The sequence below is a fragment of the Ambystoma mexicanum genome, chromosome 9, assembly GCF_040938575.1.
Source record: "Ambystoma mexicanum isolate Mex_15411 chromosome 9, UKY_AmexF1_1, whole genome shotgun sequence".
In the NCBI taxonomy this organism is placed as follows: Eukaryota; Metazoa; Chordata; class Amphibia; order Caudata; family Ambystomatidae; genus Ambystoma; species Ambystoma mexicanum.
Genome location: NC_090931.1, coordinates 1,222,254,753 through 1,222,269,155, shown reverse-complemented (window position 1 = coordinate 1,222,269,155; position 14,403 = coordinate 1,222,254,753). Strand labels below are relative to the sequence as shown.

The 14,403-nt window shown below is 45.4% G+C and overlaps 1 protein-coding gene across 4 annotated transcripts in view; it reads left to right on the top strand.

The window, feature by feature from the left end:
* CCNT2 (cyclin T2) overlaps positions 1-14,403 on the top strand; it is an 89,938-nt gene that overhangs the window by 16,099 nt on the left and 59,436 nt on the right. For all 4 annotated transcript variants that reach the window (XM_069616563.1, XM_069616564.1, XM_069616566.1 and 1 more), the window contains exon 4: positions 13,712-13,772. In XM_069616563.1, coding sequence (XP_069472664.1) covers positions 13,712-13,772 — 61 coding nt within the window. The remainder of the gene's footprint in view (positions 1-13,711; positions 13,773-14,403) is intronic.

The window sequence follows — 14,403 nt, the reverse complement described above, 5'->3', positions numbered from 1 at the left end:
GCTGCTGCGTATAAGGAACATGTCTCGCCATGCTGACTGGGTCCTGTGTCCTCTTCCTTGGTTCAGGTTTTATGTTTTGCCTGCTGGATGTCATTCATTTGTTGTCTCCTCACTGGCTGGGCTAAGTGGTCTGCCTTTCTGCAGCAATTTTAGGGCCATTTTCCTCAAATAGTCTCTTGGGAAAGGGCGTCGGGACTTTCCCGTCCACCTGAAGTTAGTGGAACACCGCCTCTGCATTGCTTTTCATTTGGGACCCATTGGTCACTTCCACTTCTGTGGAGCCATGCCATCCTGCAACTTGACCTCATCTGACGTTTTTGCCATTCCTGAGCCATGTTTTCCAAAACTGATAAGTGAATTCTGGCCCCTGGGATGGTGGTGTTAACTTTCCCTTCTAAGGGGTTTCTGGGGGGGGGGGGGGTCTCCGTGGTTTTTTGTTTCTGCAGGTCCCCTTCAACGGCAGACTGCAGTAGGGTTAATATGTTTTACAGGGTGTTACATTTGTATTAGCTGTTGGCAGTGATAGTTGGCTCTTGGCTAGTAAGTGTGCTGTGTATGTATAGGACTGAGGTGACAAGTGACTTTTTATAGCTGGCTAGTAACCTTGGATTTGTACTGCGCACCGCTGCCATTTGCATGGCTTCAAGGCGCTCTCGTAGATCTGAAAGGGGGGAGGTGGGGACAGGTTGGTTAGTGGAGAACAGGGGAAAGACAAGGTGTTGTGCTTGGTTGTTGGTGTGTGTAGAAGCAGGAGCCGCACGTGTCTGCTTTTAACGTGGGTGCAGTGTGTCGGGAGGCATGTTTCCAGTTGCTAAACATCTGTTTGACATGCTATAGTGTTTGAGTTGATTACTGAGGGTTGCGCGATGGTAAGATATGTAGGGTTTTGGACTGTTTATGGTTTGTGTTTTCTCTAGCCTTTTGTGGCATGGTTGGGTGAGTTGGAGGTTGCTAGTGGGTTTTGAAGGGTACAGAGTTGTGAACACTGGGCACAGTACAGCAACGAGATTGCCTTTGCTGGGACAGCCACATGCATACGGACACAAGTGCACAGCTCTGGCGTGATACAGAAATATTAGGCATGCCTAGATGTGAAAGCGGCATTCAAAATGCTGAATTAACACCTTAACTGCTGAGGTTTTTTCCTACCAGTGCCGAGCACTTTTTGGACACTTCTGTATGTTGGCATTTTCTTCCCGCTAGTAGGCGGCCGTAACTCCACCAAATGTCAATTTTGTGGTTTTTCAAAAGATGCCATTAAAAAGATGTATAAGGAAGCCTGTTTTTATTTCTTGTTAGAGCCAGTAACAAAAGGTTTACAGTTCTGAGAATTCGCAGTATTCCAATCTTTCAAGCAATTTTGATCGTAAACAAAATGATTTATCATAAGTGTAACTTGATTTTTGTGAGCGGTTCGGGTCATTTGCGTAGATCAGGCAAGAGCTATTTTTCCTGTAGATTGCAAAAATGACTGAAAAACATGCATTTGCAGGACATGTTGGCACTTGTGTGGTATGGCATCCATGAATATTCAGAAAAGTGATGCACCACTATATTCCCCCGACCCTTCTTTTTAGGCAATCAGCCGTTTTTCTTAATGTTTCACAAAGCAAGCAATACCACGAGCTAAAACCCGCGACGTGGTATACTGTATTTTTATTCTGAACGGCCTAAAGTGACCTGCTTAGCATTTGAAGGATACGTGACTTGTGCAGGTCACAAAAGCGTGCAGTGTCTAAAGCAACGACTGAATGTAGGGCACATTTGGGAAAATAAGGGTTGTGTAACAAAGCGCAGTAGGATATGTATGACAACCATATCACAGTCAAGAGAGCACTATTGTCCTACCATCCCACATTCCCCAGGTGTTCCGATAAAAATGGTACCTCATTGTGTGGGTGCAGTGTCCATGGCCTAAAAGGAAATGCCTTAACCACGGGTATGGCAAACGCTCTGTTGTGTGTATTGGGCCCTGTTTGAAAACACCCATCGTGCATTGTTGGTGCAAGCATTTCCTACCTAGATTGAACAGCAATTGGTGGGGGAACTGCTCAACAAATGTGCATGGTCTACCTTCTCGCGTTGCCACCTGTGTCCCGATTTAAAAAAAAATGGTACCTTATGTGTGGGTCCACTGGCATGGGCCGAGGAAAGGGCTAAACTGCCAGCATAGAAACGCTCCGTGGAGAGCATATTTGGCCTTGCGGCAAGCTTATGCATTGAGGGCTCTGGTATCACAACAACCATGGAAAGGTGGGAACCCCATGCTGTTGCTGAAAAGAAACCTATGGGAATGCATCTTGCTTTTGTTGATCACAGATGTTTTTACGCAGAATGCACTGCCAATAGGTAAAGCTGGAAAAATACAATATTTTGATGTATTAGCCATTGGGAAACCACAGAAAGCGACTGGGAACATGTTTTACCTGGCCACATTCCCACAGGTGTCATTGAAAACCGTACCTCACGTGTGGGAATGCCAAAATCCATACTGTATTTGGCCTTGTGAACCACCCACAGCCGCCAATAAAAACAGGGAACCCCATGCATCTCTGAAAGTAAGACAACTGTGAGATTCCAAAGAGGCATCACTTGAGTGGATCCTCTTAGCATTTCTTACCCAGAATGCACGGCAACAGTGGACATGTTCCACAAAATACTGTTGTCTCATAGGAAAGTGACCGAAACGCTTGCAGAACACCACGTGCCCCACCTTTCCACGTTCACATTGATGTCATGACGAAAACCAGGCCCTGCATGCATGGGTGTGCTTACCTGGGTGGGAAGAAAAACGGTCGACCCTTCCCAAGCCCAGAGGCGGTCCCAAGGAGCTGCAGTGGGGTCCCCATCTCTCCCCGGAGGCAAAACACTGGGGGTTGTCTTCCTCGCATGTGGGTTGTCCTTCCCCTGGTGGGAAATGCTTTAACGCAACTCAGCCAGATCTGCCCAGGGGTGCTGCCTGATCCGGAGGGGGTGTTGACACGGCTTTTGGGAGCTCCTGCAAATCACCTGTTCAATGGGCCCCCAGAGCAAGAGTTTTTTTTTTGTTTGTCAGCCGGGTGGATAGAGATCTCATCACGATGGCTAATGATGGGCAATGGCTACCAGAATCGCTAGCTCGCCCCTTTAGGAAACTGGGGGACTTTAATGGGGTCTGGCGAGGCCAGGCCTCTTAAAGTACTATGTTGGAACACTAGAGGTTTCTTGGGCATGTCTGAGAGAGCTGCCATTTTTACGGGATATGATTACAAATGTCCCTTGTTTATTTATTTTTTGCTGAAGATTCTGGACAAAGTTGCCTAAAGTAGGAAATCTTCAGTTTCAGGACTTTTTGGAGCAAAATAACATTCTGGGCATGTCAGTCTGGCTTTTGGATGCGCCACAGGACTGAGACAGCTCTTTTTACATTTAATAACCACTCTGGCTAGTATTGTGGACAATGGCTAGCCGGCTCTATTGCTGCTTCTAGACTTTTCAGCGACCTTTGACCTTGTCGACGGGTTGAAGGGCATGGTGGACTGTTCTCAAAGGGCATCAGATTGGATAACCTAATTTCTCTGACCTCGGGTCTTGAGTGGCTCTATCTTGTCCCGATACTATTAATACCAGAGTTCCACAGGGCTCCTGCGTCTCTCCCTCACTAGTCAATGTCTATATAAGACCACTTCTTGCCCTTCTCGACCACCTGGGTGTCCGCTATACCAGCAATGCTGATGACAACCACCTATGCTTAATGACAGCAAGACACAGCTCCTCATTGTGGCCACTGGCAAATGTCTGAACAAACACTTCCTACAAAAGCGTTAATATTGCTGATAGTGAGATTACCTAGCCGCAGAGTTGAACAGGAAAGCTCATGTTTCCCACACTCGAGTATCATGTCTATTGCTGGGGCCTCCCTCTGGAACAGCCTCTCTGAAACTTGAGGAGAACTCCTCTCTGATACTCTTTTTGAATGTATGGGATTAAGAGTGGTTGATGCATCGTTCAGTGATCATAATAAGATTACTACAACTCTTGGGATGTGGGGTTTCGGGTCCAGACTTGTCTAAACATTTGCCGGTTTAGTGGTCCACTCAGGGAGCAATAGGATGGCCAAGAGAATATCTAAGGTGGAGAAGTTCAGTAGGGGCCTGGGTGACTACTTGACTAATGTGGCTCAGGACGAAAAGCTAAAGCATATTACGGCGGCCCACTGTCATATCTTTTTTTGATAAATTAGATTTTGTTGTAAGGGGCCCCTGTCTGAGGCTGTGGGACTCACCTTTTGATATTGCAGTCTAAGAAAGAAAGAAGAAATTAAGAAGGATCATTCGGGGTGTTAGGGAAACTTTTCAGAAATTTGCTAATTCCTCTACCATAGTGATCCCCAGCAACTTTTCTGGATTTTGAGGACTTGAATTTTTAACCATGAATGAGTGAGACCCCTTTTCCCACTGAACACATTTATTTTGCTTGTGGAGTCTGGCAAACATTGTGTCACACAGCACCTTCAGTGCAGTGGCACAGGGAAGTCTTTCAGATTTCCCCAATGTTTAAATTGGATAATTTAATGTGGATAAACTACTGTTTCCAAGAGCAGTAAAGTGAAATTTACTTTGACATTGCTGGAGTGGTTACTTATCCCCTTTGTGTAGCTTCTCATGTAACAATTTTATGTTTCCCTTTGCTCAATGAATGGTTTTGTCAAAATGGCCCAAGTCTTTTTTTTCGCCATTTCTTTGTGGAACAATCCTTCTTGAGATTTACTCTGCGAGCCAAACCAGGTTTTGTCTTTGGCAGGATTCGCAAATGTAGCCCGCCTCTGGCTCCAGGCTGTCTGGTGCGGGCAGGAAGCGAGGGAGGTGCCCGAAACTCCCTATGCTTGGTCTCCTAGGAGACAGGAATGCACTCCTAGGTGATTGGCCGGCTGGCTGTCCGGCAAGGACAGCCACCCTGCTGGGTGACAGCTAGGCTGGAATGAATGGGAGAAACCTGCATAAAAGGTGAGGCATTTTGGCTTGGAAGGCAGGGTCGACTACTGGACGAAGGAATCCAAAGAAGAACATGGCAGAGACGCCTGCTACAGCTCCTGGACCGTTGGTTTGCCCGGTGAAGCCCTGCTGCTGAGCTGAAACTCAAAATTCGTATCGACAGAGAAACCCCTGCAAGGACGACTTCTCCCTTTTGAGTTGGTGGGACCAATCAACTCCAAAGCAGGCCACCAAGACATCCTCTCAAGGCTGGTTGAGTATCCACTGCAGTCGCTGCTGGAACCGGATATCCAGGTAGAGGAACACCAGTTTGAGTGCGTTGGCCAAGAGCTCCAGGAAGCAGGACTGACCGAGCCTGAGCCCCCTCATCAGAGTGCGGGACCCTAGACGCAAGGAAAGCCCAACTCGACAGCCAGGAACCACTGTGTTGCTATTGCGGTAGGAGCTGAAACGTCGAACAGCCGTTTGTTTGAAGTTTCCCTGTTGCGAGCGGTGACGGTCACATTGCAGTGAAGGAGTCCCCAGAAGTCTTCTCTTGTCCCCACGACTGAGGCCCAGGAACAGTGAGATCTGCAGAGCTGCCCAGGAACAGAAGTCATCTGCTGCACTTTTTCTTCAACCTAAAGATACTCTACAGTCTAAGCGAACTTACCTCTTGTTGTGTAGCCACTTGTCCTTGTTGGAGACTTGCTTGGTTGCATGTGTAGAGTTGCTATCAGTTTCTTTACCTCACAAGCCTAATCAGCTTGTGGCAATACTTTGATTTCTTCTTTTCTGCAAAGATTTCTAAATCATTGTGCAAGACTTTGATCTACCTGAATGAGACTTCTTCACTGTGACTGAGTTTGGTTTTCCTTCCAGGAAGGGGATACATAACTTTGCCTTGGGGGGTTCCCAAAAGTACTTACCTGCTTCAGAATATTTGTGAGATCTTGATTTGTTCTAATAACCTTTTTCTTTGACAAGTATTGCCCTAAATGCAACAGTGATATATTAATGTCCAGTGTCATAGTTGAGTCCCCTGAGGGTGTAGGAAGTTTCTGTAGGACATCCCAAAAGGGTATTTACTGATTTAGTGAAACTAAGTGTGTATTTTGGAGTGTATTTGTGTTATTATTATATTGCCCCTTCTGAAGAAGGCTTACTCAAACTGACTGTTAAATTAATAATTGTTTAATCAAGAAACCTTGTGTGTAAGTTTATTTGAATACTTGTCACTGTGAATCTCTGTGTAACTCCCCTACAGCTCACATCGACCCCTCTTGAGATAAGCCTGGCTGCTCAACACGCTACCAACCTGTGTAGTACACACTTGTACCAAAGGTTGGGTTCCTATTGCCAGGAGGTCAGGGTTGTTGTAGTGCACCCAAAGGATACTGCATACAATGTTGCCTAACATGAGGGCTAACTCGTGAAGGACTTGAGGGAATAACGTTTAAGGAGAGAGAGCAGAAGAACTGGATTAAGAGTTATAGATTTACACAACTACAGAAGGAAGGGGAAAGTTATCTTGCAGAGAAAGACCCAAAAAAAACCTCTGTAGTCTGATTAATCCTTAAAACCACAAGATCTAGTTCAGAATGGTTCCAGAAGGCGCCTGGGAAAATAATCTTAAGACAATCTACCGGGAGCCAGCTACAAGCAATACATCATGAATATCTAGATATGCCATGGGAGCTTTCTTTTTTCCTTAGGCTTGATTGAAGGTATCTTCCAACTCTAAAGCCCCTGGGCCTGTGGTCTGTCTAATGTCATCTTTAAGAAGGCTGTCCTGTTAATTGTATTCTCCATTGTTCGGCATAAGGCCTGTTCGATAAGGGTGACCCTTTAAACAATCGCCCTTGCTAGGTTGGTTCTCATAGAATTGGAGGCTTGTGCGTGCACAGTAGGAGCTTTACAGAAGTACCCTATGGGATTTTCAGGGGGTGTTCTCTGCAGCGGCCAATGGCTTTGTGGTAAATTAAATTGTACGGGATGTTGCCCCCCTTTACAATACGGCCGTCGTGGACTTCTCCATGGTGTTTGATTCCGTCAATCGCTCATTGCTATGGGCGAAATTGAAGAGACGGCAGATTCCATGCAGTCTGCTGTCAATCCTGGTTTATTTGCATGAGGGGAGCTCCTTGCGAGTGGTGTTGAACATGTTGGGCACCCTGACAGATAGTTTTCCTACCCTTAAAGCCCTCTGCTATGGACGTTTCCTGGCTTTCTGCCTGTTCAACCTTTACTTTTTAGGCGAGTACTTGCGAGCTGAAGCTCAAGCACGTATTGGTACCTTATCTATGCCATACTTGACGCATGCAGACAATACAATGTCTTACTGTTGAACAAACTACCATTTGGCCTACATTGCTCAGTGTTCAATGTAAAATTACTTCCAGATTAATGCGGGGGGTGGGGAAGGCCAACCATCCGTTTTCCCAGAATGTCAGAAAAAATATAGGTTATGCATCGTCGATTAGATCGGAAATGCTGTTCAGAATGACCCATTTGGGTTTCACCTTGGAAGCACACTTGTATATGAATAATAAATATTTGCGAGTTGGGGATAATGACAATTTGTCTCTTCGACTTTTATGGAGTTTTGCCTGCGTTACTTTATGACATGGACTTGGGTAAAACCACATGGGCAATTAATTACGATGGGGTAGAGGCCACGATATGGAAAACGGCCTTGAGATTTGAACTAGGGCTGACATCTATGAAATGCTGTTTGGGTTGGTCGGGTTCTCTTTGCTGGATTTTTATTTTCTGATTTGCTGGTCGTTTTTGAATCTCAACTGTAGGTTGACTTTTCCAAATTGAGCACAACTTATTCTACACAACTGCAATCAACCTGCTGCAGCGCTTATTCGGAATCCGGGTCTCATTAAAAAAAAAAAGCTTTTTGATTAAAATTTGTTGACAATTGGGAAAGTGAGGGTATTGAAATTGTCGAAGTGTCTGTCTTTCGTGGATACACCTTTGGGGATCTTTCCCAGTGCCTACTGGCAGATGCAATTTTTAAGATGCAGGTTGTATTCAGATTTTCAACACATTCGTTACAGAAAGTCATAATTCTATTAAAGACATGGAGGCGAAGGATTATGCTTTCTCTTCTACTTTACTGTTCAGCAGCAAAGAAAACAAAATTAACATGAATACAAAACTAATAAACTACAATAACCGTGTTTTTCTGAGTTTTTGTAGTCCATTTCAATTGGTTTTCGAACTGACCATGTGATAAGTCTCTAACCAATAAACAAGTCCTCAATGTATAAAACCTCCTGTCCTCTTTCCATTCCTCCTCTTTCTTTGTCCTTGCGAGGTTGTGTCCAGTACGACTTTGAAATTCCGTCCATTCCATTCGCATCCTAGATCAAATTGCAGATTACTTGTTCTCTGTTGCCGTCCCTATAGAAAAATCTAATTAGAGAGGTGACTATAGACCGAAAACAAGGGTGGGACAATCGTAAATCAGCTATACAGTCTATAATATGCCCAATTAAGCATTAACAACAAAATTGCATATAATATACATCCTGTATGTCTCATTAAACATAATCAATGTCAACCTTACATGAATTACAATACATTACATTTTACGATTGATCGGGTGGGATAATCCTTTGCCTCCGTGTCGTTAATAGAATTGACTTTCTGTAACTAATGTGTTGAAAATCTGAATTCTATGTCAAGACCGGAGGCTCGGATTATGCTTGTTCAAAGCTTACTCACCACTAACAATGTCGCACTTTCCATAGGTTTAAAATAGAAAGTTTTAAAAGTCGATTAATTCGACCAATCTGCAGATCTCATAATGTCCTGTACTCTGGCTCCTATGTTATACGCTTTAGTAGCCATCGCTCCTCTAGTTGAATGAGCGCCATATCTCTCAATATCGATACCCGCTTGTACCATCACCCATCTAAGCCATCTGGCTATGGTGGCCTGTCTAACCGCTTTAAATGGTTTACAAATTGCTATTAATAATTGTGGCACCCCCGGGAGCCTTACTTCCCTCGTCATATTTTCATATGCTGTTAAGCATCTGACTGGACATCATTTTGGTTGGTTTGGAAAAGCCTCATAGGAAATAGATCTCAACCCCGTTTTGGTCCTCCTTGTTATGAGAAAAGTCACTCCTTTCGGAGATATACTTTTCCTGTTAATCTCCAGTGCTCTAACATCAGAAGATCTCCTATATGCTAAAAGACATAAGAGCATGGCTAACGTGCCTGAAATTGCTTTACGTGTCAAATCCTGATTATCTGGCCATGATAAAAAATAGTCTCAAAACCTTCTCTACATCCAATAACGGATTATATTTCTCGCTAGGGGTCTGAGCATCTTTACCCCTCTCAGAAGTCTACAGATTAATGGATGTTCCCCAATCGCTAAGCCTTCAACTCTAGGGTGCCCTGCAGATATCGCAGACCTGGCTGTGTTGATAGTTTGGTACGCCTTTCCTTGAGCTGCCATCTGAGCTAAAAAATTTGCTACAGGTACTACATCCGTTCCATCGGGATGGATATTCCTTTCCAAACACCAGCTACTCCATCTATCCCATGCTGATCTATAAGCTTTGTGTGTCCCTGGGGCCCATGATTCGCTAATGTTTTCAGCTTCATCCGATAGTCCTGGCCTAATCCAAGATCTCTTGAAATCGCCCACGCTAAGAGATTGAGTCCTCCTGACCTCACCAGTGGATGACTGAGGCCTCTGGGATCTCGAATGATTTCTGTGTTGGGTAAAGCCACTGGGTTCTGATGAGTCAATTCCAGCAGGCTGGGAAACCACACCTACCCTTTCCAGTCCGGCGTAACTAGGATTAGGGATGCTCCCTGTCGTCTCACCTGAGCTAGTGTTATCGTGGAGAACGGAGGAAACGCATAGTTCTTCTGTTGACCCCACAATTGCAGGAATGCATCCGTCGCCTCTGCTTCTGGGTCGGGTCTCCAGCTGAAAAAAAAAATAGGTCGATCTGGCATGGACCCCATCGAGTTTTTGAAACACCACCTCGTCCAGCTTCCAATCGCTGGTGTCTCTTCGTTCTGCTGGCCCGGCAGATATTCCGCCATCACTGAGACTCTTCTCTCCAGACAGAGTTCCCAGAAATCCTTTGCCAGTTCTGCTAGTAACCTGGATCTTGTCTCTCCCAGTCTGTTGATGTACCTGAATGCCGAGACATTGTCCATTTTTAGCAGAACGCAACATTGAACCCACTCCTGGGTCCAGCATTTCACTGCAAAGGACCCTGCCAGTAATTCCAGGCAGTTGATGTGGAGACTTGTCTCTTGATCCGACCACCTACCCCCCTGTCGACAGGTTTCCGCATCGGGCTCCCCAGCCCCATCTGCTGGCGTCGGATTCGATTATCAGGTCCGGGGATGAACCAAATATCACTCTCCCGTTCCATGCATCCATATGAATGAGCCTCCATTCTAACTCTTCCCTCACTTCTTGTGAAATAGTCACCTTTGATTCGTATGAAGCGCCCTTCCTGAGGTGATAGATCTTCAACCTCTGGAGTGCACTGTAATGTAGAGGTCCTGGGAAAATCGCTTGGAATGATGCTGCTAGGCGCCCCATTAATCTCGCAATGTCCCTCAACGAAAGTTCTCCCTTCGCTAGTGTGTGTCTCAGCTGTTTCTTGATATCGTTCACCTTGTGAATGGGTAGACTGAGCGTTCCCTGAATTGAATCCACTATGAAACCCAGGAATTCCATTGTCTGCATTGGTACTAAACTGGATTTCTCCCAATTTATTATAAAACCCAGACTTTCTAACAAATCTATTGTTATCTGTACTTGTTCTATCAATGTCTCCTTCTCTTGGCACATCAGACATATATCGTCTAGATATATTATAAGTCTTATCCCTTGAGCTCTGAGGTGTGATACAACTGGTTTCATCATCTTGGTGAAACACCATGGTGCCGATGCCAGGCCAAAAGGTAGGTATCGAAACTCATGTCGCTTCCCCCCCCCCCAGATGAATCTCAGAAATCTGCAGTGTTCCTCTGCTATGGGAATAGTCAGGTATGCATCTTTCAGATCTATCCTGGCTGGCTAGCCAGTCTCCCTGAATTAGGGTATCTCTTAACAGGTGCATCCCTTCCATTTTGAAGTGTCTGTACACCACATATCCGTTTAGGCCTCTCAGATTTATGATTGGTCTTGTCTTGTGTTTCCCTTTTACTGGGAACATATTGCTTATGTAACCTCCTGTCTGACCTGATGCGGGTCGTATAGCTCTTTTGCTTTCCAGCCCTCTCAAGTCTCTTTCCAGTAAGACCTTGTCTTCCCTGTTCATTACTATCCCTCTTGGTGGTTTCTCCTGATGTGGATGTGGTGTATCTAGAAAATCTATATAAAAGCCTTGAGCGGTTTGTATCACCCAGGAATCCCCCGATATGTTCAACCAATTTCTTAAAAATTGAGCCGTCCTCCCACCTACTACTGGGGTATTTAGACGTGGGGATGTTATTCTCACCTGGGTTATTCTGCTGACGTCCCCCTCGCCAGTTTCTCCCTCTTCCTCTACCTCTCGAGGGAAAGAAAGTTGTCTGTCTGCGCTCCTCCTGTTCTCTCCAATGAGCTCTGTCCTGATAGGATCGATTGTATTGGAACCGACCAGCCGAACGACCCCTGCCTCTGCTAGCCCGTCCAAAAATTTGCCTCCCGAACACACTCTTGATCGAGGCTTGAGCCTTGTCCAAGGCTGCGTAGGAGTTGACAAATTTGGTTAGCTCCTTGATAAAGGAGTCCCTAAACAGTTTTCCTTTTGCCGATGAGGCAGATTCCGAGGAGGCCAGTTCACTTAATTTGGGGTCGATCTTCACCAACAAAGATCTCCTCCTTTCCGTGGTAATAGCATGATTGGCGTTCCCCAACATGCATATCGCCCCCTGGGCCCACCCGATTAGAATTGACGGGTCTATTGGCTCTCCTCTGACTTTGGCTTCCTCTCCCATCTGGAGAATCTTTGTGAGGGGTCCCGTCATAGCTAGCATCTTATCCTGGCATGATCACCAGGATCTATCCAGACCCTTCCTCACATCTTTTGTGTATTTGCCCATGAAGGTTATCATCTTCGCGTCTATGGTGGGTGTATCCGCAGCACCCTCTGGGAGGTGAGGTCTGGGGCATTCTGCCCTCATCTTGCTCCTAGCTTCTTTGGCTAGTGGTGCTCTCAGGCGTTTCTTTAAATATGCCGCTATTGTTTTGGGCGGTTCCCATTCAGATGATCTGGGATGAATCGGTGCTTCTGGATCGAAATCCTCGTCCTCTGCACCATCCTCTGTTTCTTCATTCTTCCTTTTCTTCGGCGCTTTGTGGCCTTCACCCTCTGAAGAGGATATAGATAGAACATAGATTTGAATCACCTTGCTGCTCATGCGCCCTCATACCCTCGGGTCTGGTGCGCAATACAAATGAATAAACTAAACTTCCTCCTTCAGAGTATTCCTCCTCTCATCTGAGGTGTTTGAGGCCCCTTCTCGTCCCCTGCTAGGCCCCGCTTTTCCTTTTCTCTTCCTTTTACCACCCTTCTTCGGTGGTGTGCCCGGGGGGTGTGGGCTTCTTCCTCCCTGTGGGCTGCTTTACTGCCCCCTTTTGACTTTTTCTGTGCCTTAAGGCCCTTGATTTCCTCCGGGCCCTGCGAGAATCTGAGCCAGTCCGCGCTATTTGCTGAGGTCCACGTCCCAGTGAAGCCCCCAGGGCTTTATGGCGGACATCAGTCATTTCCGAGTGGCTCCTCTTTTGGCTAATACTAGCCTTCCCCTCATCACTGGAGGAGCTCATGGTTCGCGGCCTCTGGGGAATAAAAGTGTCTGTGTATATATATATATATATATATATATATATATATATATATATCAGGGTTTTTGTGCTTTATAACCTCTCTCTAAAGAGATTCAATACATCTGTATCTATGTAATATATAGATCACCTGGTTTGTAATTATATATTTCCAATTGACAGGTTTTACCTGTGACTGTGCCCGTATTATCGTGCGGTACCTGAGATGGCCTGCAGGGGCGCTGTCGAGTTCCTGACGGGACGCTACACTCTAAAAGAACGATGCGTGCTGAGGCACAATGTAAAGTTCTGGTAATAATGGATCTTTCGATCGCAAGAATCAGTCTGCACCAACGTTCGTATCACTCGCTCCGTTCTCGAGAAACTTGAATGCCGAAATGGTAGAGAGAGCGCCCGAACTATGCGGTCCCCTCGCGCTCTCTTCTGTGTCGCAGTGCCCTCTGCGTCGGGTCTGAGGAGCTGCGGCCGCCGATGCACCAGCCCCGTCACGGCCGCAACTCCAGAGAGCCGACTAACGCGACGCGGATATGCTCAGTCTGATCAAGCGCACACGCGTCGTGTTCCCAAAATTAATTCTTAAGCTCGTATAAACACTCTCACAATGTTGCAGTAACAAATTTGGATGATTTATTCCCAAGACTGTCTAGCAGTGATGAAAACATTTTAAGCATTGCTGTTATTACATTATTGCACCATGTGGGGATGGTGAAAGTTAGATGGTGATTCAGTGACCACCTTTGTTGTGGTGCTTATGATTTAAACATTTTCAAAATGAAGAATATTATTGCGTTATTGAATTCAACGTTTGTGGTTTTATTATATTTGTTATTGTGTTAACTCTGTAAACCAATATCACAGTAAAAAAAGTGAGTGTGGCGTTGATGGTGTAGATTCTTCGACTTGAGCTGTTTAAAAACACAATTTTCTTTCTTTAGGGATATCTGCAGCAGGCACAGGAACTGGTCATACTTGAAACAATAATGCTCCAATCTTTAGGTAAGTTGCTTTTAGACTTAAAACGAGCACTGTATAAACGTTTACACGTGGGGCTAGTCTAGTATCACTTTGCACATTCTGAAATTACATTGATCATTGGGTTCACTATTTTAAGTCAGAGCCACTTCCAGAGTACTAAACACCCAGGTCCGACGAGCAGAGCATGTCACCCCTAAAATCTCTTTAGATAACCCTGATAATATTTTTGCTAAGCAAGTGGCATTTCAAAGCGCACAGTTGATCACTAAGACCTAGTCGGTGCGCACTGACTTTTTATTGGTAGCTTAGTATGACCTTACCTGCAGGTGCCACATGCAGCATTGTGGGAAGGCATGAGGTTGCACCCCGCCCCAGATCACAATTCCCTTCTGTCCAAGTGGATGATGGGATGGGTGCAGAAATTGTCTTCCACTACCTTGGCGTTGGGAATGGACTATGATGTCCTAAATATTGCTTTGGGATAAATGCTGATTACTGTCTGCCTTACTTCCTTGTTGTGTGTTGGTCATTCTTACTCTGCATGCCCATAGTGTCACCTTGTTCACTGTAGCGCAATTGTTTTTCCCTTGCTTGCTGTGCTTAGCTTGCACCATAATTTTAAAGAGTAGTTTGTTCCTACGAGAAGGATTTA